The following is a 23,600-nucleotide window of genomic DNA, read 5'->3' as shown; positions in this document are numbered from 1 at the left end:
CCCCAGAAGTCGCTTTTTGTTAACCCTAAAAGAACGAGAAGTCTATGTAATCATAAAATTGGTACCAATACTGGAATTACTGTTTTATTGTTGCCTAACCACTGTTACCCGGGACACTTGCCAAAACACCTTTGTCTGGCCGGTACGTAAGATTCTTCTTGAAGCAATAAGGCCTGGACTGCTTATGTAATCAACCCTGTATGGACTGCTTGCTGCCTGAAGCCGGGGTCGCTACCAAGAAACCACTCTGGGGGTGAGATAGTTGACCCCAGTGTACTGGAGTCAAACTCCTGCTTTTGCATTATCAAGTTTGTGTCTCTGTCCGTCTCGCCCTTGGGAACCCAGAGTCTCAGGCTCAGCGCCACACTCTCCTAACCGAGCTCTCCTGGTGTTGTGACCAGCAGTGACCACAGCAGTGACCACAGCCCGCCTTCACGCTTCCTCCTGGCCTCCTGCGTCTCCACCCGGGGTCTGGCCCGTCCTGGGGATCCGGCTGGGCAGCACGTGTCCCTGTCCTGTGCCCGCTGGCAGGAACCGTCTCTTCCTCCCCAGCCCAGGCCTCGACGGTGGGGAGGGGCCCAGGCGGGGGCTGTGGAGCTGGTGGTCTGTGGGAATGCAGCTAGGGTGGGGGTGGCGGGACCCCCCTTCCCAGCTCTGCAGGATGGACCCCCGAGAGAGCACAGGCTTCTGCCCCGAAAGCAGCAGCTTCACTGTGGGGGCGCTGGGCGAGGTCAGGCCTTGGGCTTTAGCCTGGGAAGCCCCCCTGCCCCGTGGCCTCAGGAGTGGGGGGGCCGCCCTGAGCCCCGCGCCCAGTGTGGGACCGCCGGAGGGTGTCTGCCGGACGGCCGCGGGCACGCTTGGCCTCTGCGAAGCTGCCTGTCCTCTCCTTCCAGGAAGGCCTGAGCCGCCGCCCACAGCTCCGGGGGTCAAGGGTGAGCCCGACCTGGTGGGGATCCAACCCAAACAGGGCAGGGGGACACAACAGCCATTGTCCACAGGCCATGCGCTTCCTGCCCCGAGAGCTGCTCGGGGCCCGCGCCCGGCACCCACCCCACCTGGAGCCGCGAGGATGGGTGGCATCTCCGCAGAGGGGCCTTCGGGGACCTGCTCCCACGGGGGCTCCGCGGGCGTCCTGGGACCACAGCTCTCTCTGCCCGCCCGGGCTGGGCTCACCGCGGGACCTGAAAGCCCTTGGAATGTGGTTTTCACACCCAGCCACGCCAGTTTTTTTTTTTCTTTTTGGGTCACACCCGGCAATGCACAGGGGTTACTCCTGGCTCATGCACTCAGGAGTTACTCCTGGCGGTGCTCGGGGGACCCTATAGGATGCTGGGAATCGAACCCGGGTCAGCTTCGTGCAAGGCAAACGCCCTCCTCACTGTGCTATCGCTCCAGCCCCCAGCCCCAATTTTAATTTTGCACAGTGTGTGCTTCTTTCTTCCTTTTTTCCTTCTCAAATGAAGAATCTTCTCGCCAGAAGGTGTTGATTCAGGCACTAAATCTGGAACGTTCCAAGCACTGTGAGGTTTTTCATGTCTCGTCCCGGGCGGGGGGTGTGAAAATGAGCTGGTTTCCGGGCTGCCTCCCCGGCTGCCTGAAGTCACTCCCCGCGGGCCTCGCTGCCAGGCCCCCGGCCCACGGCACCTCCCGCGCCCGCTGCTCCCGCCCCGCCCCCGCTCGCCCACCTCCCGCCTGTGGCCCTCTCCTGAACTGTCTGGCCGGGCACCCTCCCCGCACGGCTTCCCGTCACGGTGTTGGGGGTCCGGCGTGTCGGGGTCAGGTCTCGCGCGAGGGGCCGGCAGGACGGCTTCCCTCCCAGCGCCTGGGCGGGGAGAATCTGCTTCCCGCCTTTCTGGAAGCTTCTCAGGGCTGCCCACAGTGCGTGGGCCCAGTGGGCCCTTCCACTCCCCGTTGGCCGCTGAAGCCACCTCCTCCCTCTGCCAGCACGGCCCGGGGTTGAGATACGCCACCTGGAGCCGGAGCCTGCCCGCGCCTGCCCAGCCCCTTGGTGCCAAGGACGCAGATGCACGGGGTGGTGTCCAGCCGGCACCCGGCCTCCCTCAGAGTCCAGTTCACTAGTGGGGCTGAGAGCGGGGGATGAGGGCCGGCTGTGTGGACGGGGGGCGGGCGCAGTGCCCCCAGGACTGACCCCAGGTGTGGGCCGGGCACGCCCCGAGGTTAGCAGACAGCCCGGTAGCTGTGTGTGTTGTGTGTTGTGGGCCAGACTCGAGCCTCACCATGCTGTTATCTAACCGTTGGCACTGGCTGAGCGGAAACGCTCCGGGCTCCGCCACTGGGCCACTCCGGCCCGCCCTGGCCCTGCACCTTGTCTGCGCTCTGCCTCTGAGCTTGCCTGTTCCCAAGTCCCGCACGGCCGCACCCTCTGCGTCAGGAGCGCTGGCTCCGTCCCCGCGGTCTGGAGACTCTGAGTCCCGAGGCTTCTCGCCGCCCGCCCGGGGTCGGGCGTGTCCCGGCAGGTCTGGGCTTCCCGCTCGCTCGCTCCCACCCCGGGTGCATCCTGCTTTCTTCTGTCAGTCTGGCCGGGGCCTGGAGGTGCTCCTGGCCCCACCGAGCCCTGGGCCTGGCTGCCTTCTTTTCCTGGCCACCGGGGAGTCGTGACCCCTCAGCAGGAGCCGTGGGCCGTCCACCGCAGGCCCCCAGCCCAGCACCGTCATGTGACTCTGGGAAGAAACTGCCAGAAAGCCCGGGAACTTCTCTCGAGGGGCAGCTTTCGTTTCTGCTTCCTTGGCTTTTGTCGTGGCGCCTCATGCCATGGTGCTCGGGGCTGGCTTCTGCTCTCTACCCAGGGAGCACTCCTAGCTATTTTGGGGGACCCTGTGTGGTGCTGGGTATTGAGCCCAGGCCGGCCACAGCCAAGGCAACCCTCTTACCCGCTGGGCTCTCACTCTCTGACCACTGACAGAAGAAGGGGCAGCCCTGCTTCTTGGATCTCAATTTTCCTGTCTGGAAAATGGGAGGAATTCCTCGGCTCCAGCAACACAGACACAAAATATTTAGCTTGGGGGTTCTGGGCTCACTCCCAGCAGAGCGTGGGAACAGGGCGGAGCTGGGGGTGGACCCGGCTTCCCGCAGACAGAGATCATGATGGAGTCTCCTCGGGGGCGCACGGGCCAGGCCTCACAGCCTGCTGTGTGGATGTGCAGGGCCCCCGACGCCAGCAGCCCTCCCAAGCCTCTCCACTCCCTCTCCCGGCCGGCAGGGCTAGGGCTGTTTTTCTGGGTCTGAAAAGTTTCCCTGTGATCCCAGAAAGGACTGGTGGGCTGGGGGCTCCTTCCCCCCAATGCTGGGGGCTCCTTCCCCCCTACTGCGGGCTGGGGGATCCTTCCCCCCTATGCTGGGGGCTCCTTTTCCCCCTACTACAGGCTGGGGGCTCCTTCCCTCCTATTATGCTGGGGGCTCCTTCCCCCCTATTGTGGGCTGGGGGCTCCTTCCCCCCTATTATGGTGGGGGCTCCTTCCCCCCTACTGCGGGCTGGGGGATGCTTCCCCCCTATGCTGGGGGCTCCTTTCCCCCTACTATGGGCCGGGGACTCCTTCCCCCCATTATGGGCTGGGGCTCCTTCCCCCCTATTATGGTGAGGGTCCCGCGGGTAACCGGGAGGCACAACTTGCTGGTGCCCAGCGGTGGGTGTGGGCAGCGAGCGAGCCCCCCCCCCGCGCTGGCACCCTCGGAGCAGCCTGGCAGGAGGCGGGCAGGGGCGCTGCCGCATGGCTGGGGGGCGGGGCGGGCGTGGGGGCTGTGGGCCTGGGACAGGGTGGGGCAGAGACTCTCCCTCCCTCCCTCCCCCTCAGCCCACCGTATTCAGGCCCTTCGAGTGGGGGCCCTCCGGGGTAACCCTCCCCGGGCAGTTCCTGTCGCCCGTCTCCAGGGTGTGGCGCTGCCCCTCGGCCCCTCTTTAGGCTCTGGCGGGGGCCGTTGTCCTCCCCACGGGCCCACCGGCCCGCCCGCTGGTTTCTCCTCTTCCTGGACGCAGGGGCACGTCCGCCGCCTTCGGGAGCACCAGCGGGCCTGAGTCCAGCGTCTGGGCGCCTTGCTGCTGTCCCTCCCGGCCGGGGGCGCAGGGGCCTGTGGGACCCTGGGGTGAGCGGGGAAGGTGGGCAGAGAGGGGGGGTCAGGAGCCTGACCCCGGCAGCCGGGGACCAGCCAGGACTGTGGGGTGGAGCGCGGGGGCGGCTGAGCTGAGGGGGCCGGGAGGGGTGAAGGGTGGAGGCGGAGTGGAGTGCCGCCCTGAGACTCCGTCCCCGGGACATCGGGCGAGGCTGGAGCAGAGGCCGGTGTGGGACAGGCCCGAGGAGACGCAGGATCCCCCTCTGGGACGTGCCTAGTGCGGGGGGAGAGCAACCTGCCAGCGAGGGGCTGACGGACGGACCAGGAAGTGATGGGCGGGGCGTCCGGGCAGTGAGAAATCAGAGGGGACTGCCTGGAGGTGGTGGGCGGACAAAGGCCACGTGTCCACATCAGCCACCTTCCTGGACACGCTTGCCCTTGACAGACCAGAGCCAGAGCGCATCGGTGCTGGCGTCCAGCCAAGGCCGGTCACTTTGGAGAAGTCTCCCTCGATTCTAGGCCGAGGTCCAGGAAAGTTAGATAACCATGGGTCAGAGGTCAGGGAGCACAGCTGCCAGCCGGGACAGAGCGTCCATCGGGGTCGGGACGTGGGTCACTGCCTGTCCTGGACTCAGGGAGGTGCGGGTCACTGCTGCGGGCGGGGTCACCTGCCTGGCGAGGCCTGTTCCTCCCGGGGCAGGACCAGCAGGACACGCCGACTCGGGGCTGGGGGGAGCCATGAGACGAGGCCTCCCTGCAGAGGGAGCCGGGGTGGCTCCCCCTGGCCACCCAGGCCCTGACCACCCGGCCAGCCCGGTCCAGTCTGCCATGGGAGCAGGACGCCCCATGCCGGCCCTGGCCAGCGCCCTGGAGTAAACGCCCGGTGTCCTGGCCCTGCTCTCCAGCCTGGTGCTCCAGTGCTCCCCACCTGGGCTGAGTGCTCCCTGCAGGGCCCAGTGCTACCTGTCTGGGCCCTGTCCCCCCCCCCCGGGCTTGGTGCTCCCTGCTGGGTCTGGTGCTGCCCCTGGACCCTGTGCTCCCCGCTGGGTCGGTGCTCCCCGCCTGGGCTGGGTGCTCCCCGCCTGCTCTTTCTGCTGACACGAGTCCCGGAGCACACGAGACCCACTCGCGGGTGCTCGGCTCAGCCGCTATTGCTGCGCCGCTGCCCCATGTCAGCCTCAAGCGTTCTCACGCCCTGTACAAACACACACACACACACACACACACACACACACACACACACACACACACACACACTCAGCCCTCTCGGCACCCACCACGACCCCCGGCTTCCTGGGCACCGGAGCCGGCTGCTAGCAGCGGGCCGGCGACTCCGAGCACACCAGCGTGCCCGCCTTCCTCGTCCATGTTCCGTGGCGTCCACGCGGGGGCCATGTCCACACGGCTCCTTCCCACACTGTCTCCCCCGCCTGCTTCATTTCTGCCCAGCCAGCGGCGACCGGTCAGTGCGGCAGGACAGGTCGGCAGGGGCCGAGCGCGGGCAGTGCAGCGAGCTGGGACAGCCGAGGTGACTCAGCTGTTCAAACAGACGATTTCCTCCTGCCCAGAAGGAAAACCAGAACCGGTGGAGGGGGCCCCGGGGCAGCCCTGGCCCACCCTTCGCCTGCTCGTAACTCGGCAAAGGGAGACAGGTGGGAACTGGGCGGGCCACGGGGCACACTTACACACAGCCAATCCTGGCTCCACCCTGACACAACATACGACCCCAACCTGCCTGGAGTGACCCCTGGGCAGAGCCAGGAGTAAACCTGTGCAGAGAGGGGTGGCCCGCACACACACACACACATACACACACACACACACACATACACACATATACACACATATACACATGTACACACATATACATGTATACATATACAAATACACACATACACACATACATATACAAATACACACACATGCACACATACACACATATATACACATGCGTACACACACGCACATACACATGCATACACACATATACACATACAGCCACATGCACAGTGTCTGCACCTGTGCCTGTGCTAACACCACCTTGTGTGACAGGCCTCACGCTTCTGCCTGTATGTTTGTCAGTGGGAGCAGACCGACATGCTGGGCCCCACGCACCGCCAGGACTGGCCCCAGAGCACCGCAGGGCGTCCCGGGAGAGTGGGCACCACAGGCCCCAGCAGCTGAGGGCAGTGCTGAGTTCCCGAGGGTCCCAGGGCGCAGGCCGCCCCCGTGCAAGTTCTGCTTCGAGACCTGGCCCGAGGGATCCCCTACTGCTTACGAGGCTCGTGAAAAGCCCCGTGAGAGGGGCCAGCGGCTGCAGGAAGCTGACAGGACACAGAGCACACAGGAGTGCAGCCGCAGACGCTCTGGGGGTCCTCCTGGCGGGGACCGGTGGAGGGGTTCACAGGACACGGGGAAGGCGGCCTCTCAGCCAAAGGAAAGTGCCACTGATGGCACAATTTTGGGGGAGGGAGTGATTCTTGGGCCACACCCAGCAGTGCTCAGGGCTGACTCCTGGCACTGTGCTCAGGCATCACTCCTCTGGCTCAGGGCTGACTCCTGGCTCTGTGCTCAGGCATCACTCCAGTGGCTCAGGGCTGACTCTTGGCTCTGTGCTCAGGGCTGACTCCTGGCTCTGTGCTCAGGCATCACTCCAGTGGCTCAGGGCTGACTCCTGGCTCTGTGCTCAGGGCTGACTCCTGGCTCTGTGCTCAGGCATCACTCCTGTGGCAGAGGGGGTCATATGAGGTGCCAGGGCTCAACCCCAAGTCCCCCGTGAGAAGCAAACGCCCTGAATTGCGCGACAGGGCACAGGCAGCGAGCGCCCGGACTGGCACCCCACACCCATGCCCCTGCAGGACTTGGTGGCTGCCACGGTGACACGGAGCCCCGGAGTGGTCTCGGCGGAGGGGAGCCCGGGCTGCAGCTCTGCGAGGGGCTCCGGGCCGTGGGGGCTGGTCCCCGCTCACGGCTCCTCGCGGGCAGGTGCAGCAGCCGGGGCGGGCAGCCGGCCAGACAGAGCCACGTAGGTGGCCTGTCTGGGCCCTGGGGTACGGGGAGATGGCGGGAGGCAACCGCAGGGGCTCGGCCAGGGAGGGGCGGACACCCCTGGGGACGGACACAGGGGCAGAGAGCAGGGAGGGATGCTGAGAGCCTGGGGGCACCAGAACACAGGTGGGACCCCCAGGACCCCTAAGGCCTCTGGAGGCAGGAGAAGAGCTGGATCTGACCGAGACTCTAAGCAGGTGACAGAGGTCAGGGGTCAGGGGTCAGAGGTAGTACACTTTATTGATGGTTCTGCTGACGTCTTGCAACCGCCCCCCACCCCCCGCAGGCAGCCCCTGGGGTTGGCCACCGTGTCCTCCCAACGGGGGAGCAATGCATCTCCCAGACACCACACAGCAGAGCAAGGGGGCGGGGGGCTGGGCTGCAGGGGTGAAGCTGGGCGCTGCAGCAGCGGGGACCCAGGGCACAGCGGGCCTGGCCGGTCCCTCTCCGTGGCCGAGGCTGGTTGTGGTCACAGTGGACGGGCTCTGTTCTGCCGGGGCAGCAGCTGGGGGCACGTGGGCCTGACCACAGCTGGGAGGGGAGAGGCGGTCCCAGCGAGATCCCCGGCCCCCGCCCACCCCCTGCTGCGAGGCAGGGGCATTCCCTCAGGCCTCAGAAGTTTCTAGAACATCACTGTGGACTCGCTGACCAGAATTTGAATTAGAAAAACGTGTTTGAAACTCAGGTGCGACCGGGGTGGTGGAACCGAGTGGGAAAGTTCCGGTGAGATCTCGGCAGGGAAAGCTTTGGGGTTGGGGGGGCAGGCGCCTCTGCCCACACGGGTGGGGGCGGCCCTGGGGGCAGTGGGGCCCGAGGGCAGGAGGGGACCGGGGACAGGACGTAGAAAGCCGTGACCCCTGGGGCGGGGTCGAGGGCCTGGGCTGGAGGGGACGGGCCTCACGGTGGGCGCTGGCCGGGCCCGGGAGAGGGTCAGGCCTCGTGGTCGCTGCCACCCGGCGCCTCCTGGTGGGTGGCCGAGTGGCTGGGCGTGGGCTCGAGCGTCAGCATCTGCCGCTGCACCAGCTTGGCGTAGAGGCCGCCCTGGGCCAGCAGCTGCTGGTGGGTGCCGCGCTGCACCACGCGGCCCTTGTCCAGCACCACGATGAGGTGCGCTCGCTCCACAGTGCTCAGCCGGTGCGCCACGATCAGCACCGTGTGCCTCTGCAGGTTGCCGTGGATGGCCTGCTGGATCTGGGGAGGGCGGGAGTCGGGGGGGGGGCCCTCAGATCCCTCCCTGCGTCCCCCCACCTCCTCCCAGGCCCCGCCCCTGCCATGTGCCCGCACCCACAGGGCCTCGCCCTCCTCCCCAGGCCCCGCCCCCCAGGCCCCACCCCTTACGCTCCCCAAAGCTGGGGGCACTGCGCCCGGAGCAGGCCGCTTGGACCCGGGCCTGCCTGCGGGGGACTCGCGCTCTAACTTGGCGGGCAGGGCAGGGCGGGCTTACCAGGTACTCGCTCTCGGCGTCCAGGGCGCTGGTGGCCTCGTCCAGGATGAGCACGGGTGGGTTCCGCACCAGCGCCCGCGCCATGGCCACGCGCTGCTTCTGGCCGCCCGACAGCTGCGCGCCCTTCTCGCCCGTCTCTGCGGGGGGCGCGGGTGAGTGGAGGGGCACGTGCCAAGGCCCAGTGCGCCCCCCGCCCCCTCGTGGGGCCTCCCGGCCGCGACTCCCACCCCCGTCCTACCCGTGTTGTAGCCGTCCTGCAGCTCCATGATGAAGCCGTGGGCGTTGGCCTTCTGCGCGGCCTCCACCACCATCTCAAAGGGCACGGCGGGCAGCCCATAGGAAATGTTGTCGGTGATGGAGCGGGCGAACAGCACGGGCTCCTGGCTCACCAGGGAGATCTGGGGAGGGGGCACGGCCGCTGCCACAGGCGCTGCTCTCGGCCGCCCCCGGCCCCGCTGAACCCGCCCCGCCCCCCGCGCCCCTCCACTGCCTAAGCTGTGCTCTCCGGCCCCCCCATCCCGGACACAGAGAAAGGACACGAGACACAGCAGAACCCAGGCCACAGAGACCTCCCTGGAGCCGCCCCTCTCTCCCGGAGCACTTTGGAGGAGTTGCTGGCCGTGGTCCCAGTCTTAGGACCATGGTCCAGAAAAATAATACTGGGGGCTGGAGTGATAGTACAGCGGGGAGGGCCTTTGCCTTGCATGCAGCTGACCCTGGTTCAATCCCCAGCATCCCATATGGTCCCCTGAGCACTGCCAGGATGTGACCCAAAAAAAGGACAAAAGGGCAGGAGAGTACATTCGCTAAACTGTGGGTGCTGGAGGTTCCCCCTGGGTGGTGACCAGGAACCCCCACATCAAATTTATAAAAAGTTCTTTAAACCTGGAAATACGGGGTGATTGCTGCATTCCCCTGGCGCGAACGGAACCGCTCTAACAAGGAGCAGCAGTTTGTGTCATATAAAAGTGAGAACCCGGCATGAATCAAGGGAGGCGGCCATAAAAGAGGCGCCCGAGTGGCAAATAAACCCGAGCAGCGGCACTTGGCGTCCCGCGCCCGGGAGCTTGGCCGCCCACGGCACGGGGCCAGGAGCCAGCGGGCACGCGTTCCGGCCGCCCTGGGCCCAGCGTGGAGGCGGGCGCTGGCACGCTCTCTGCCTCCGCCCCGTCAGGGACCCGCTCAGCTACTGCCCGGGACCGGCTGGGGGGGGGGGTCCCAGGGGCCACCAGCCACCGCCGGCCCTGGCTCGTCCCTTCCGGTTTAGACTTGTTTGACGGCCACGCGCCGTGAGCACCCGGCCCAGCGCCCAGTTCCCGCGTGCAGGCACGTGTGCCAGCGTCTCTGCACCCCGGCAGCCCCTGTGAGGTCCCGGGGCTGGGAGAGTCGCACTGGGCTGGAGCCCCCGTGGGCCGCGCCACGTGACCCCCCCCCCCCGGGTCACAGCAGCCACGGAAACAGACGGAGCCAAGCCCCGGCCTCGTCCCGGTGGGGGCGACAGCAGGAGCCGGCCAGGGGAGTCCGGGCCGGGCGCCACCGTGCCGGGGGTGGGGCGGGGGGCACTTCGTTCTCCCGGGCCGGGCGCGCACCTACCACGCGGTGCAGATACTTGTGGTCGTAGGCGCTGATGGGCTTCCCGTCCAGCAGCACGCGGCCCCCCTCCAGCGGGTAGAAGTTCTCCAGGATGTTGACACAGGAGCTCTTCCCGCTGCCCGACGGCCCCACCAGCGCCGTCACCTTCCCGGGGGACAGGCTGAAGGAGACGTTCTGTGGGCCCGGAGGACACAGCGTGGGGTGCAGGCTGGGGCAGGCTGCCCTCCCGGGGAGCTTCTTTCTAGGCTGTGGCAGCCCCGCCCGGGAGGGTCCTTCTGCAGCAAGGTCACTCATTCAGCACAAACACTGCCTCCTCCCAGCAGCCCTCCCTGATGCGTTCAGCACAAACTCGGCCTCTTTTGAGCAGCCCTTCCCGGTGGCTGCCAGCCTGCCTGCAGCTTACCCATGCCTCCCACACCACCTGTCCACCTTCCCAGGACTGGCTGGACCCTGGGCAGGTCCTTCCCAAGAGCGCCCCAAGCCCACGAGGGCAGCCCTTGGCCCGAGGCGGGGGACGCGCCGATCTCACCTGGAGGACCTGCGTTTGTGGCCGAGTGCGGTAGGTGAAGGTCACGTCCTCGAAGTCCACCCGGCCCTCCAGGTGGTCGGGGGCCAGCTTCCCGTCATGCACCATGGTGGGCTGCCGGTCGATAAACTCGAACACCTTCTCGGCGGCGCCCACGCCCTGCATCAGGCCGCTGTACACGGAGCCCACGGACTGGGCGGCCGCGGGGAGGGGCTGCTTAGCCCTGTCCAGAGGGGCTCCAGCCCGGCCGGACACAGGCACGGCAAGTGCCCCGGGACCAGAGAAGGACCCCCTGGAACCCAGAGCCCAGGAGAGGTCCCCCCGCCAGCCCCAGCTGCTGCCAGCTCAGCGGGTGGGCGCTCAGGGCTGCAGAGACCATTGCTGGGCGCTCGACCCCGGCCCCCACATCGAGAGGGAAACCTGGTCCTGGAGCAGCCCAGGTCCTACCTCCGCCCTGCTCAGCTCAGAGCAGCCCCGCCCCCTCCGCTAAGCCCCGCCCCTTCACTCACACAGCCCCGCCCCCTACACTAAGCCCCGCCCCTTCACCCATGCAGTCCCGCCCCCTCCACTCAGACCCGCCCCTTCACCCACACAGCCCCGCCTCCTCCACTCAGCCCCGCCCCTTCACCCATGCAGCCCCGCCCCCACTCAGCCACCTCCGCGAAGCCCCGCCCCTCGCCCCCAAAGCCCTGTCTCCCCCCTCACCTCCATGCAGTCCCCCAGCACGAACTCATAGATGATGAAGGAGATGAGGTTCCCGCTGCTCATCTGGCCCGAGATGACCAGGTGGCCCCCGTAGTAGAGGATGCTGACCTGGACCACCAGCAGCGTGAGCTGTGGACGAGGGCTGCATCAGGGACCCCCACTCCCGCCCCCCCAGCCTCTGGTGGGCGCTGGCCCGCCCGGGAGTCGCCCGGGTGAGGACGGGTCTTTGTCAGCCTCAGAGAGCCGGGGGAGCTGGGCAGAGGGTGGGGGGTGGCTGGCGCCGAGCGGGACAGTGAGGGCGTGTGACAGGAGAGGCTCAAAGCTGGGGGACCCGCTGAGGGCCCCCGAGGGCAGCACAACTCGGGCCCGCGTCCAGGTGGGGGCTCTGCCCTAGGTACCCGGGCCCTGAGGACGGGCAGCTTCCCCCACCTGCAGCCCTGCCCCCGCCTGCCCCAGCGGGGGTGTCGGCCACCCCCTCCTCCAGGGAGCACCCGCGGCACCTGCAGCTGTGGCCTGGCCGGGCCCGGCGGGGACTCCCCTCCGGGGGCTGGGCTGCCCCTGTGTGCCCCAGCCCGCCCGGGGGGGGGGTGCCTACCCCGCTGCCCCAGACGTAGCAGGTGTAGGCGGCCGCCTCCCTGCGGTTCAGCTTGTACACCTGCTGCAGCCGCCGCGCGTACGCCTCGGCCTCCTCCTCCTCGTTGGCGAAGCTGCGCACCGTCTTCATGGCGCTGATGGTCTCCTCGGCCGTGGAGCTGGCTCGGGCCAGCGCGCTCTGCACCTCCTTGGACAGCCGCTGCGGCAGGACAAAGGCAGAGGCCTGGACACGCGCCCCACAGGACGGGGGAAGACCCCCAGGGTCCCGTCCTCTCTGCCCCGCCAGAACACCAGGCTCCACTGGGTTCCAGACGAGCTCCAAAGCCGGCAGGGGGAGACTGTGATTTTTCTTTTGGTGGTTGTTTTTTTTTGGGGGGGCCACCTGGCCATTCTCAGGGATGAACCCCAGGTTGGCCCCTGCTGTGCCCCTGCAGCTCCGGCTCCAGGACCAGGAGGTCCTGATTGCTCCGCGTTGGCCGTCCGCACCCCCACCCCCGGAAAGGGCCCCGGTGTCCCATTCGTGCCACACCAGAGGTGGGTGCCCTGGACAGCACTGCACGACGGACCCCCCGCTGAAGGGTCGTTAGTGGTCACTGGCCACACCAGACCACGTGAGAGTCTGCAGCTCGGCCTGGAGAACCCAGACCCAGCTCGGGGGCAGGGGGTGCACACACAAGGCTGTGGGGTCCTGCCCACCGTGTGTGTAATGGGGAAGAGAGAGCTGAGGGCTGGTCCTGCGGGGCAGGTTCTGGAAGCATCCACGGGCGTGGCGGTGGCTCCTGACCCTCGCTCAGCTGGGAGGGCTGGCCTGCACCCCCGGGCCCGGCGCCCACCCTGAGCTAAGGTGCAGGGGCTGGGGTGGGTCACAGGGCCCTCGGGGTGCCCGGCCTGGCCCAGAGCAGGAGGGCAGGAGGGGCCGGGGGAGCAGCTTCGGGTCAGCGGCCGAGTCCAGCTGCTGTTCGCTCTCCCTGCGCCTCAGCGCCCTTTCCCGGATGCTGCAGGCCACCGCTGAGCTGCTGGGGGACCCGGGCCCTGCGCATGGCTGTCCTGGCCCCCAACTCGCTCGCTCCTGGGGGGACCTGAGACCCCCTGGACAGACCTCGCCAGCCCCCACTGGGTTCCTGCACCCCAGCCTCGCCCCTGTGTCCCGCCCGCCACAGCGCACAGACGAGGACGCAGAGATGCCCCCACTTCCGGCTCTTCCTGCAAGTGCCACCAGCTGGGCCCAGCGCCTCCACCTCCTGCAAGACCCCGGCCCGGGCGGGGGCGGGGGCGTGGACACCCACCTTGTAGTACTTGCCGTAGGTGTCGGACACCATCATGATGATGGGGAAGCCCATGAAGGTGACCAGCGAGAGCTGCCAGGACAGGCTGAACATGAAGACCACCACGCCCGTGACCTTGACCGTGTTGCGCAGGAAGATGTTGATGTTCTGGGACACCAGGTCGCTGACCATGGTGGTGTCCGAGGTGAGGCGGGAGATGAGGTCGCCTAGGGCACAGGCCGCTCAGCCCCGGCACCGGGGGCGCCTCCGGGGGGCCCCGCTCCCACTCGGGGTGCCCCGGGACCACCACCCGCCAGTCCCGGGGGCATCGCGCCAGCACCCACCTGTCCGGTTCTCGTCAAAGAAGCTCGTCTCCTGCGCCACCAGCGAGCGGAAGAGGCGGTTGCGGAGGCGGATGTTCAGTCTGGCAAATATGAGGGTAAAAATGCCGCCCCGAATACCTGCGGCAAACGAGCTAATTGCAGATAAGAGACGTTACACAGAGCCGACACCACGGCCCAGCTGCCCGCCAGCGCCCCCCACCCGCAGCCTCGGGGCGCGTCTCGGAGCCCCCCTCCTCCGTGGGCCGGGCCGGGGGCTACCTGCCGACGGCCAGCAGGCACATGCCCAGGACGGCCGTGCTGAACTGCTCCATGCTCTTCTGGATGACGATGCCGTCGATGGCGCGGCCCGTGTAGTAGGGCAGGAAGGTCTCCCCTGCGGAGACGGCGCCTCAGTGGTGGTCCCCGCCAGGCCGCCGGACACCACCCCCCACGGAGGGTCTCCCCAAGAAGGGCGAGGGGGAGCGCGCCAGCCCCCTGGGGTCACTCTCCCAGGAGGTGGCAGCCTGGGCCCCAGGAAATCAGGGCAGACTGGGGGGCTGCAGGGTTTCCCCGAACCCGGGCCCTTCCGTGGGGGGTGGGCGCCCTCTGCCGGTCAGCGCGGGAACCACAGTGTCCACACACCCCAAGGGCATTTTCTTTTTTTTTTTTTATTTTGGTTTTTGGGTCACACCCGGCGATGCACAGGGGTTACTCCTGGCTCTGCACTCAGGAATTACCCCTGGCCATGCTCAGGGGACCATATGGGATGCTGGGATTTGAACCCGGGTCAGCCGCGTGCAAGGCAAACGCCCTACCCACTGAGCTATCGCTCCAGCCCCCCCAAGGGCATTTTCACCACCCGAGCATCAACCGCCCTGCTGGACGCTGAGCCGGGCGGGGGAGGCCGTGGAGTCCGGCGTGTGGGCGGCGGGAGGGGTGCAGCCAGCGGGGCCCCTGCATCTCGGGACTGACACGGTTTCTCTCTGGTGTTCTGAAGGGGGGGTCCACACGGGGGGCGCCAGGGCTCACTCCTGGCTCTGTGCTCGGGGAACATTCTGAGCAGTGCCCAGGGGCCCCAGGAGGGGTTCCCCAGGCCGGGCAAGCGCTGGCCCCGCAGTCCTGTCGCTCAGGCCCGGAAGGTTCCTTCAGGCTCTGGGCACTGACCTCAGGAAGCGCTCGCTTCCTGCAGGTCCTGGGCGTGGTCGGATGGCGGCAGTGGCCCGCCCGGGCACCCAGAGGGAGCTCTGAGCCCGCACCTGTCCCTCAGCTCGGCCCCCTGTGCTCCCTGGGCAGGACGTGGACGGCAGCAGGGAAAGACGGGGCTCGGGCGGGCGGGTGGGCCGCCAGCTGCTCACTCAGGGGAACCAGCCTCGGCCAGGCCCCGGGGCACCAGGGGGGTCAGGCCTGGCCCCTGCCCCACTCCCTGCGGCCCAGAGCCTGGCAGGCCAGGGAGCAGCTGCCAGGTTCCGTGTCAACCCTGTGCCACTGCCAAGAACACACAAAGGGTGCACTTAGGAGAATCCAAGAAGGCTTCTCTGAGGAGGTGACCAGGAGAGACACATGTGAAGTTCCCGATACAGCTGCTGCCACATACAGTCTGTGGCAGGGGTTGCTGAGCATCTGCCTTGTGAGAACACACACAGACACACACACAGACACACACACATAAAACACAGATGCAAACACACAGACACACGACACACACAATACACACACAGACACAGACATACACACAAGACACACGGGGCTGGAATGATAGCACAGCGGGTAGGGCATTTGCCTTGCATGCAGCTGACCCAGGTTCGATTCCCAACATCCCATATGGTCCCCCGAGTACTGCTAGGAGTGATTCCTGAGTGCAGAGCCAGGAGTAACCCCTGAGCATCGCCGGGTGTGACCCAAAAAGAAAAAAAAAAAAAGACACACACAGACACAAACACAGACATACACACATAAGACACAGACACACAGACACACACATAAGACAGACACAGACACAGATGCAAACACACATACACACACATAAAACACAGACAGATAAAAACAGACACACACATAAAACAGACACAGGCAAATACACAGACACACATATACACAGACAAATGCAAACACACAGACACAGACATAAACACAGGAACACATACACAGACAGACAGAGACTCACACACACACACACACACAGAGACCCACACAGAACAGACACAGACACATACACTAATAAGACACAGACACAGATGCAAAAACACAGACACAGACACAGAGACACAGAGACTCACACACACACAGACCCACATAGATACACACACAGACACAGAGACACAGATACACACACACAAATAAAACAGACACAGGTGCAAACACACAGACAGACATACACACAGAGACCCACAGACACACAGAGACCCACACAGACATACACACATAGACACAAACACAGACACACAGAGACATAAACAGAGATGCACACACAGAGAGGACCCTCTGGGGTCAGGCTCACATCACAGACTGGAGACTGGGGGAGGGTAACAAGAGGAACCCGGGGGTCTGGACGCAGAGAGGGGGGGTGCAGAGGAAAGGGGCGCGGGGTGGGGCAGCTCTGGGGGCTGCCTGGCTGGGCGGCCACATGTTCTATTCTCCTCAGTGAACAACATCTCGCGTGCACGCGTGGCTTCAGTGCGGGAGCAAACGCACCGTGTGAGGCCCACGGTGCTCTCCCGGTCACCCCAGGGCCCCCGAGATACGAAATGAAAGGAAACTTCACAAGAGTAAAAATTCGCCCCACGAGGGTAAAAGTCCCGAGTCCTGGGCTGGAGCAATAGCACAGCGGGTAGGGCGTTTGCCTTGCACACGGCCGACCTGGGTTCGATTCCCAGCATCCCATATGGTCCCCTGAGCCCCGCCAGGGGTAATTTCTGAGTGCAGAGCCAGGAGTGACCCCTCTGCATCGCCGGGTGTGACTCAAAAAGCAAAAAAACAAAAAAAAAACAAAAAACAAAAGTTCCCGAGTCTCGTGAAGGGGAAGGAAGCAGCGTGGGGGTGTGCACACAACACGCAGCGGCAGTGCAGTGCGATGCCTTCCCGCCTGGGAAGTTTCCAGAACCTTTCCCTGTGGTTAGCGCCTGGCACGGTGTCAGGAGGGTGAATGAACCTCCAGTGCTTATCTTTGCCCCGTGTGAAAATGTACCGGGGGGGACACGCGTGTCCACGGGGCCCGGCCACTTCCGCCACGCTCGCTGCACACCAGGTGCTGCGGCCTCCACGCCACCCTGCGACCCCGCCACCGAGGCCAGGGGGGACATCAGGGCTCCCCGGGGCCCCACTCACCCAGCGCGGCCACGATGAGGAAGAAGGAGGCGGCCACCAGGAAGGCCACGTCGGGCTTGGTGTAGGACAGCAGCTTCTGCAGGGTGGCCCCCGACGCCTGCTCGGGCGCGCGCGGGCCCTCGGCGGGGAAGGCCTCGGCCTCGGCCTCCGCCCCGCGCCCCAGAGCCTTGGCGTCCGGCCGCACGGTGGCCAGCAGCCGCCACAGCAGGAAGGAGGCGGTCAGGGACACGTAGGTCCAGGCGAAGAGGGCCCAGAACCAGGGGTCCCGCACGGGCCTGCGCACCTCGGAGAAGAGCAGCAGCTTGACCACGGCGTAGATGCCCACGAGCAGACACACGAGCGCGATGACGCTCCAGGACGCCCGCAGCCGCCGCGGGCCCAGCGTGCTGTTCTTGGCCACGCCCAGGGTGGCGCCCAGCAGCAGGCAGCTGCGGTACAGGCAGGCGGCCCACAGGTCCAGCACCGAGTCGAAGACGTTGAAGTGGCGGATGTCCTCCAGCAGGCCGCGGTCGGGGTGGCTGAGCACGTAGATGGCCGTGGTCACCGCGACGTCCACGCTCATGAAGGCCAGCGTCGCCACCACCGCCTTCCACAGCCGCATCCTGCCGGCGGGCGCGGCCCGGGCCGGGGCCAGCTCACAGGGCCGAGGTCATGGTTCCCGGGGCCAGGCCGGACCTACAGGGGCCGGGGCGGCAATGAAGGAGGCTGTGCTTGGGGGGCCGGCTGGGGGGGTGCGAAGGAAACCCCAGGACAAGGCCCCGGGGGTGGGGGCCCCGGGCATCGCGGCGGCTGGGGGCCTCGAGACGAAGCCCCACCCCTCGGAAGGGGCCTCCCAGTCGGGACGGGCATGTGCGGGGTGCAGGCACGCCCCCAGTCTCCGGGTGACAGCGGGGGCCACGGTCTGCTCACCCCTCCCTCCCCAGGCGCTGGGCTGGAGAGAGCACAGCGGGGAGGGCCTGACCAGGGTTCAACCACGCGTGGTCCCCGGAGCACGGCCGGGAGTGATTCCCGAGCACAGTCAGGGCTCAGCCCTCAGCAGCCGCCCCTGACTAAGTGCAGCTCTGCAGCAACCCGCAGTTTCCACCGAAGAAATTAGTCTTTCAGGGGCCGGAGCAGCAGCACAGCGGGGAGGGCGCTTGCCTTAGTAGGGCGTCTGCTGCACACGGCCGACCCCCGGCATCCCACAGGGTCCCCCAAGCACCGCCTGGAGTAACCCCTGAGCATCACACACACACACACACACACACACACACACACTCACACACACTCATACACTCATATAACACACACACTCACACACTCATACACATGCACTCACACTGACACACACTCACACTCATACACACACTCACACACACTCATACACACACATGCACTCACACACACTGACACTGACACACACTCACACACATGCACTCACCTCTGACACACTCACAATCACACACACATATACACTCACACACACTCATATACACACTCATACACACATATACACTCACACACACACTGACTGACACACACTCATATACACTGACACACACAATCACACACACATATACACTCACAGACACACACACACTCACACGTGTCTTTTATTCTAAGGAGGTGACTGCGGTGGCTCCTGCCTGGGGGGTCGTGTCTGGTCACCTGCCCGGAGCCCGGGGGTGTGAGCCCAACCCCGTCCTCTGTAGGGCTGTGGAGGAGCGGAGACCCATCACGTTCACACGCAGAGACCCCAGAAACCCCCTCCGGGAGGGGCTCTGTGGGGCCCCGCGAGCCTCCACACTGGCTGGGGGTGGGCACCCCAGCTCCGGGGGCAGCGGCGCTGTGCTCGAACCCCAGCCCTCGCCCTGTGAGCCGTCACTCCGCACTGGGCACTCGGCCGGCAGGAGACTTGGGGCGAAGGGCGTGGGTGCAGGTGGGCCGGGGGGCCCCCCCCGCACACACCTCCGGACTGTGGGCTCCGCTCAGGGGTCTTTGCGAGGGACACGGCTGCCAGGCGTGGGGACCGGGACAGAGTGCACGTGGCCACCGCATCACACGCCCGAGCAGCCACACCCTTCCAACGTGGGGAAACCGAGGGACAGATACCGCCCCGCCCACCGGGCAGCCGGCAGAGCTACTCCCCCCGTCCCGTGCCCAGTGGCCACCGCTGCCTCCACCCTCCAGACGGGCTCGTGGGCGTCACCCCAGGGGCCGCGGAGGGCCACAGGGGCGGGCTGCGGGGCCGCCTCTCACTGCCCTAGAGGGCTCTGCCCACCCCCGTGCTTAACTCCAAACCCCAAGCCCTGAAGGTACAGTCACACCCCAAAGGACGGTGACCGGGGAGGGTCCCCACGGGGCTGCCTCACCCAGGGCCCCAACTCCTCCTGAGCGGCTCCAAGGCAAGGGGGCCAGCACATCTCTCTGCTGCAGCAGAGGCTGGGCTGGGGGGCTGGGAACAGGGACCAGGAGCCAGGACCCGGGAGGGCCCCGGTCACCAGCCGCCACGGCCCGGGCTAGCCTCTGGGAGGGCACTGCGAGGCCCTTGGCCAGAGAGCGGGGCTCAGAGCTGGGTTCAAACCTGGGGTTTGGAGCAGGGTCCGGAGCTGGGGCAGGGGCTGGGGGAGGGGCTGGGCAGGGCTGGGCAGGGCTGGGGTCGGCAGCCCAGGGCCATCGATTCTTCCCTTCACCCCTCCCTCTGCCTTGCCCTAGGGGTCGCCCCCAGAGTGCTGCCCTCACAGGAACAAAGCCTGGTGGCCCCGGAGACCATTGGGCCACAGGGTGCAGCTGGGGAAACCGAGGCCCAGGGGGGCTGGGGCCGGGGTGGAGTCACTCAGCAAAGTGGGGGCGAGCGGCGGGGCCCCAGTTCCCGGGGCCCCAGTTCCCGAGTGCTGAGTCCCGCTACTCCAGCCCGACTCAGGTTATGCCTCCCGAGCTCCTGTTAACTTTACTCTTACTCTGCACAGTGGTCAGCCCAGTCGCTGTCCAGGGCCAGACCACCTGCCAGGACAGAGCAGTCAAGGTGGCACTACTCTCTGCGCCGGCCAGGTGCAGCTGCAGGGCAAGCTGGGGTCACTTGGCGCCGGAGAACAGGCCAAGGACCAGGCGGTGGCCAGAGCCGCAAGAGGCACTGCCAGGGGCCTTGACCGCCAAGGCCAAGGGAAGGCAAGGGGCCTGGTCAGCGCCCGGCAACCCCCCCCCCACATCCAGGCAGGCGCTTCCCAGACGGCTGTGGACGGTCACGAGCAGCCTCAGCACCAAGGCTGGCACCTGGGCGGCCCCCACGTGGCCCTCCCTGCGTCCCAGGTGGGGGACAGCGGTGAGGACACAGCAGCACGGGACACTTAGGAGCACTGCAGGGCCGGGGGGAGGGGGCCTGAGGCCCGCGGGCACCTCTGAGCAACCAGCCAGCGCTTGTTTTTCTCCCTTTTTGCCGAGTTCCCGCAGGGGCGCGTCCCCAGGCAGGGCCAGGTGTGGGCCGGGGGCTCCGTCCAGCCCCCGCACTGCACAGCGGCCCGAGTTATCTCGGGCATGGGTGGTGCTGGGCGCGTCCCCGCGGCCTCGCCCCGTGCCACCCCGCACCTGCCCCAACCTGGTCGGACCAGCCCGAGCTTCTCGGGGTTCACTTGGGGCCGGGGGAGGGGCCCCGCCGCAAGGGGAAGCGCGGCGAGGACCGCCACCCCGGGCCCCCGCGCGGGCGAGCGCCACGGCCCGTGGGCAGCGCGGGAGGCCGCGGGGCTGGCCGAGGCGCCCAGGCCCGGGCGCAGGGGCCCTCGGGACGCGCCCCCGCCGGTGCCCGGGGCACGACAGCCTCCGGGGCAGCCCTGCAGCCCGCGGCGCCCCCGGCCCGCGGCGCCCCCGGCCCTGCGGGCGCGGGCGGGACGCGGCGGCGGCGCGGCGGAGATGCCTACTCATGCCCGGCCGCCCCGCCGCCAGCGCGCGGGGGACGGCGGGCCGAGGGGCCCGGGCGCCGCGCCCGCCCTGCCCCCTTACCTGGCGCCAGGTGCCCCGCGGGCAGGGGGCGCTGCGGGCTCGGGCCGCCCGGGGCTCATCGGAGCCTGCGCCGGTCGCTGCGCTCGCTCCACGGCTCCCGTGACTCCTCCCGCCTCCCGCGCACGCTGCGCCGCGCCAAGGTCGGAGCCGGCACCCGGGGGCCGCGGGGCGGGGCGGGGCCGCGGCGGGGCGGGGCCGCGAGGGCTGGGCCCTGATTGGGGGGTGCTCCTGGGGCGGGGCTTTGGGGCGGGGCGGGGCTGTGAGGACTGGGCTGTGATTGGGGGGTGCTCCGGGGGCGGGGCCTCTGGGCGGGGTCGCTGCCGCGAGGGCTGGACTGTGATTGAGGGGTTTCCCTGGGGGCGGGGCCTTGGGGAGGGGCCTGAGCTAATCTCCCGCCCCCTGCCAGACCCGGGTGCCTGCCTGGTGTCCTCAAACGTCTTCACCTCCCGCTCTTAACACGCCCGTGCGTGCGTACCACCGGTGGCTCACACTTGCATGTGACTTGCACTGTAGTCCCGTTGCTCATGGATTTGCTCCAGCGGGCACCAGTAACGTCTCCATTGTGAGACTTGCTACTGTTTTTGGAATATCGAATACACCATGGGGAGTTTGCCAGGCTCTGCCGTGTGGGCGGGATACTCTTGGTAGCTTGCCGGGCTCTCCGAGAGGGAGGGAGGAATCAAACCCAGGTCGGCCGCGTGCAAGGCAAACGCCCTACCCTCTGTGCTATCGCTCTAGCCTTGATGTGACTTATTTAACATAAATTGCAACGGGTTACACCTGTCTTCGTGTTAAGGGACAGCCCCTAGTGCTGAAAAGTGACCCTTGTTCACCATTGAACAAATACTTACCTGGCGCCCTTCTAAACGTTTGATCTGGGGGCAGGGTCGGCCCTACCCCTTGGTCTGTCGGTCTGTTGGTGCTCAGGGATCGCTCCTGGTGATGTCATGCAGGGGATGGAGCCGGGTTGACAGTCCCAAGGCAAGTGCCCTCTCTGCTGTACTGTCTCTTTGGCCCCTGAATGTTTGGGAGCAGCAGTGAACAGAACAGAGGTGTGAGAGAGAGAGAGAGAGAGAGGAGAGAGGGAGAGAGAGAGAGAGGAGAGAGGGAGAGAGAGAGAGAGGAGAGAGAGAGAAAGAGAGGAGAGAGAGAGAGGGAGAGAGAGGGAGAGAGAGAGGAGGGAGAGAGAAAGAGAGAGGAGAGAGAGAGGGAGAGAGAAAGAGAGGAGAGAGAGAGAGAGAAAGAGTGTGTGTATGTGTTTGTGTGACGGGGTACAGGAATTGAATCCAGGGCCTGGTCCAGACAAACCTGCTCTATAACTTGAGCCACATCCCTCACACTTCCACTTCTTAGTTTTGAGTTTTGTTTTCTGGCCACACTTGGCTGTACTCAGAGCTTACTCCTCGCTCAGTGCTCAGAGATCACTCCTGGTGGGGCTGAGGGAACCACAGGGGGTGCCTGGGATTGAACCTGGGTCAGCTGTGTGGGAGGCAAATGCCTTAACCCTTTGCTATCTTTCAGCCCCCACCTTCCTTTTAGCCCCTGAAGGAGCGTCTCCACTTGCCTGCTGCCTGAGGGACACTGGCGAGAGTGTGCGGCCTGCTACTGGGGGCGGGAAAGGTCTAGAAACAACCTGAGGGTGTCACTCGGCAAACATCCCGCAGCAGGAAAGCGCTGAGTCTACAGCAGCCAGAGCTCCACAAGGTGGGAAAGGAGCCCTGACTCTGTGTGTGTGTGTGTGTGTGTGTGTGTGTGTGTGTGTGTGTGTGTTAGGGAATGAGGGTGGCTGTTCACGCAACTCAGAGAAGCCGGGGAACCCAGAAGTGAGTGACTCGAGGCTGGGTCTGCATCCAGATGTAGTCCTCTCACGGTGTGGCCTCGGGCAGGGGTCCCTGCAGGCAGGTGACTGTCCCCCAACTTAGAGACCTTTGACTTTGGGAGCAAAAACACACGCCCTGGCACAGGCCTGTCCCCGGTGGGCCAGTCTCCTAGTTCCTGGCCCCTCAGCCCACGGGCCTTTCCTGGGTCAGCGGGCGTGGGGCTGGGTGAGAGTCAGGACGCGGCAGGATCCCGGCAGCTCGTGACCCCCCCCCCCCCACCGCGTAAGCCTGCAGGAAACCCGCTGTGTGAGGGGCTGAGTTCTGAAAAATGGATGGTGTGTGGCTGGCACAACTGCCAATGTAGTAAAAAAGGATGGGGCGGGGCGGGCGGTGGCTCAAGGGGCTGGAGTCCACGCTTCACACGGGGGTTCACTCCCCGCCACTGCACAGCACCCCACTGCCGAGAGCTACCCCCCACCCAGCACTGTTAAGTGTGGCCCCCGGAGCAAAAGAAGCATCAGTCCTTCCATTTCGAATTGTTCATTGCCACTCCATTTCCTTTTCATTGCTGTAATTTTTGTTTTCTTTTTGGGTCACACCCGGTGATGCACAGGGGTGACTCCTGGCTTTGCACTCAGGAATTACCCCTGGCGGTGCTCAGGGAACCCTATGGGATGCTGGGAATCGAACCCGGGTTGGCCGAGTGCAAGGCAAAAGTCCTACCCGCTGTGCTATTGCTCCAGCCCCCTTTGTTGCTATAATTTTTTGATGTTCCTGACCTCAGGACTGTATTAACCTACAGCAACCAGAAGGATGTGATTTTGCTCTGCCACTCCCTAGGTTTGTGACTCTGCACAGCATCCCCTGCCCATCCCTGAGCCTTGGCTTTCACATCTGTAAAATGGGGATTATGTC

At 66.0% G+C, this 23,600-nt stretch overlaps 1 protein-coding gene across 2 annotated transcripts; it reads right to left on the bottom strand.

The window, feature by feature from the left end:
- Nucleotides 1-7,330: 7,330 nt before the first annotated feature.
- ABCB9 (ATP binding cassette subfamily B member 9) lies at nucleotides 7,331-21,024 on the bottom strand. 2 transcript variants are annotated; one of them, XM_055147375.1, is made up of 12 exons: nucleotides 20,866-21,024; nucleotides 16,891-17,565; nucleotides 13,846-13,960; nucleotides 13,588-13,718; nucleotides 13,265-13,470; nucleotides 11,980-12,177; nucleotides 11,385-11,513; nucleotides 10,683-10,871; nucleotides 10,154-10,327; nucleotides 8,799-8,958; nucleotides 8,561-8,697; nucleotides 7,331-8,307 (listed from the first exon to the last, which is right to left on the bottom strand). In XM_055147375.1, the coding sequence occupies exons 2-12, from the start codon at nucleotides 17,489-17,491 to the stop codon at nucleotides 8,047-8,049; spliced, it is 2,301 nt and encodes a 766-aa protein (XP_055003350.1). In that variant the 5' UTR covers nucleotides 17,492-17,565; nucleotides 20,866-21,024; the 3' UTR covers nucleotides 7,331-8,046. The 2 variants fall into 2 exon arrangements, with proteins under 2 accessions (XP_055003350.1, XP_055003351.1); XM_055147376.1 differs by having other exon boundaries at nucleotides 13,588-13,667.
- Between the last annotated feature and the right edge of the window lie 2,576 nt (nucleotides 21,025-23,600).

The sequence above is a fragment of the Sorex araneus genome, chromosome 9 (genome assembly GCF_027595985.1).
Source record: "Sorex araneus isolate mSorAra2 chromosome 9, mSorAra2.pri, whole genome shotgun sequence".
NCBI lineage: Eukaryota > Metazoa > Chordata > Mammalia > Eulipotyphla > Soricidae > Sorex > Sorex araneus.
Note: the sequence above shows the minus strand (reverse complement) of the source record. Positions and strands in the feature narration are given on the sequence as shown.

Excerpts from the sequence above, each read along its gene's own strand:
- ABCB9 (XM_055147375.1), bottom strand. The coding sequence starts at position 17,491 with ATGCGGCTGTGGAAGGCGGTGGTGGCGACGCTGGCCTTCATGAGCGTG. Across the intron at positions 11,514-11,979 it reads GCTACGTCTGGGGCAGCGGG|CTCACGCTGCTGGTGGTCCA; the intron begins GTAGGCACCCCC and ends CCTCGTCCACAG. Across the intron at positions 8,698-8,798 it reads GCAGGACGGCTACAACACGG|AGACGGGCGAGAAGGGCGCG; the intron begins GTAGGACGGGGG and ends CGCCCCCCGCAG.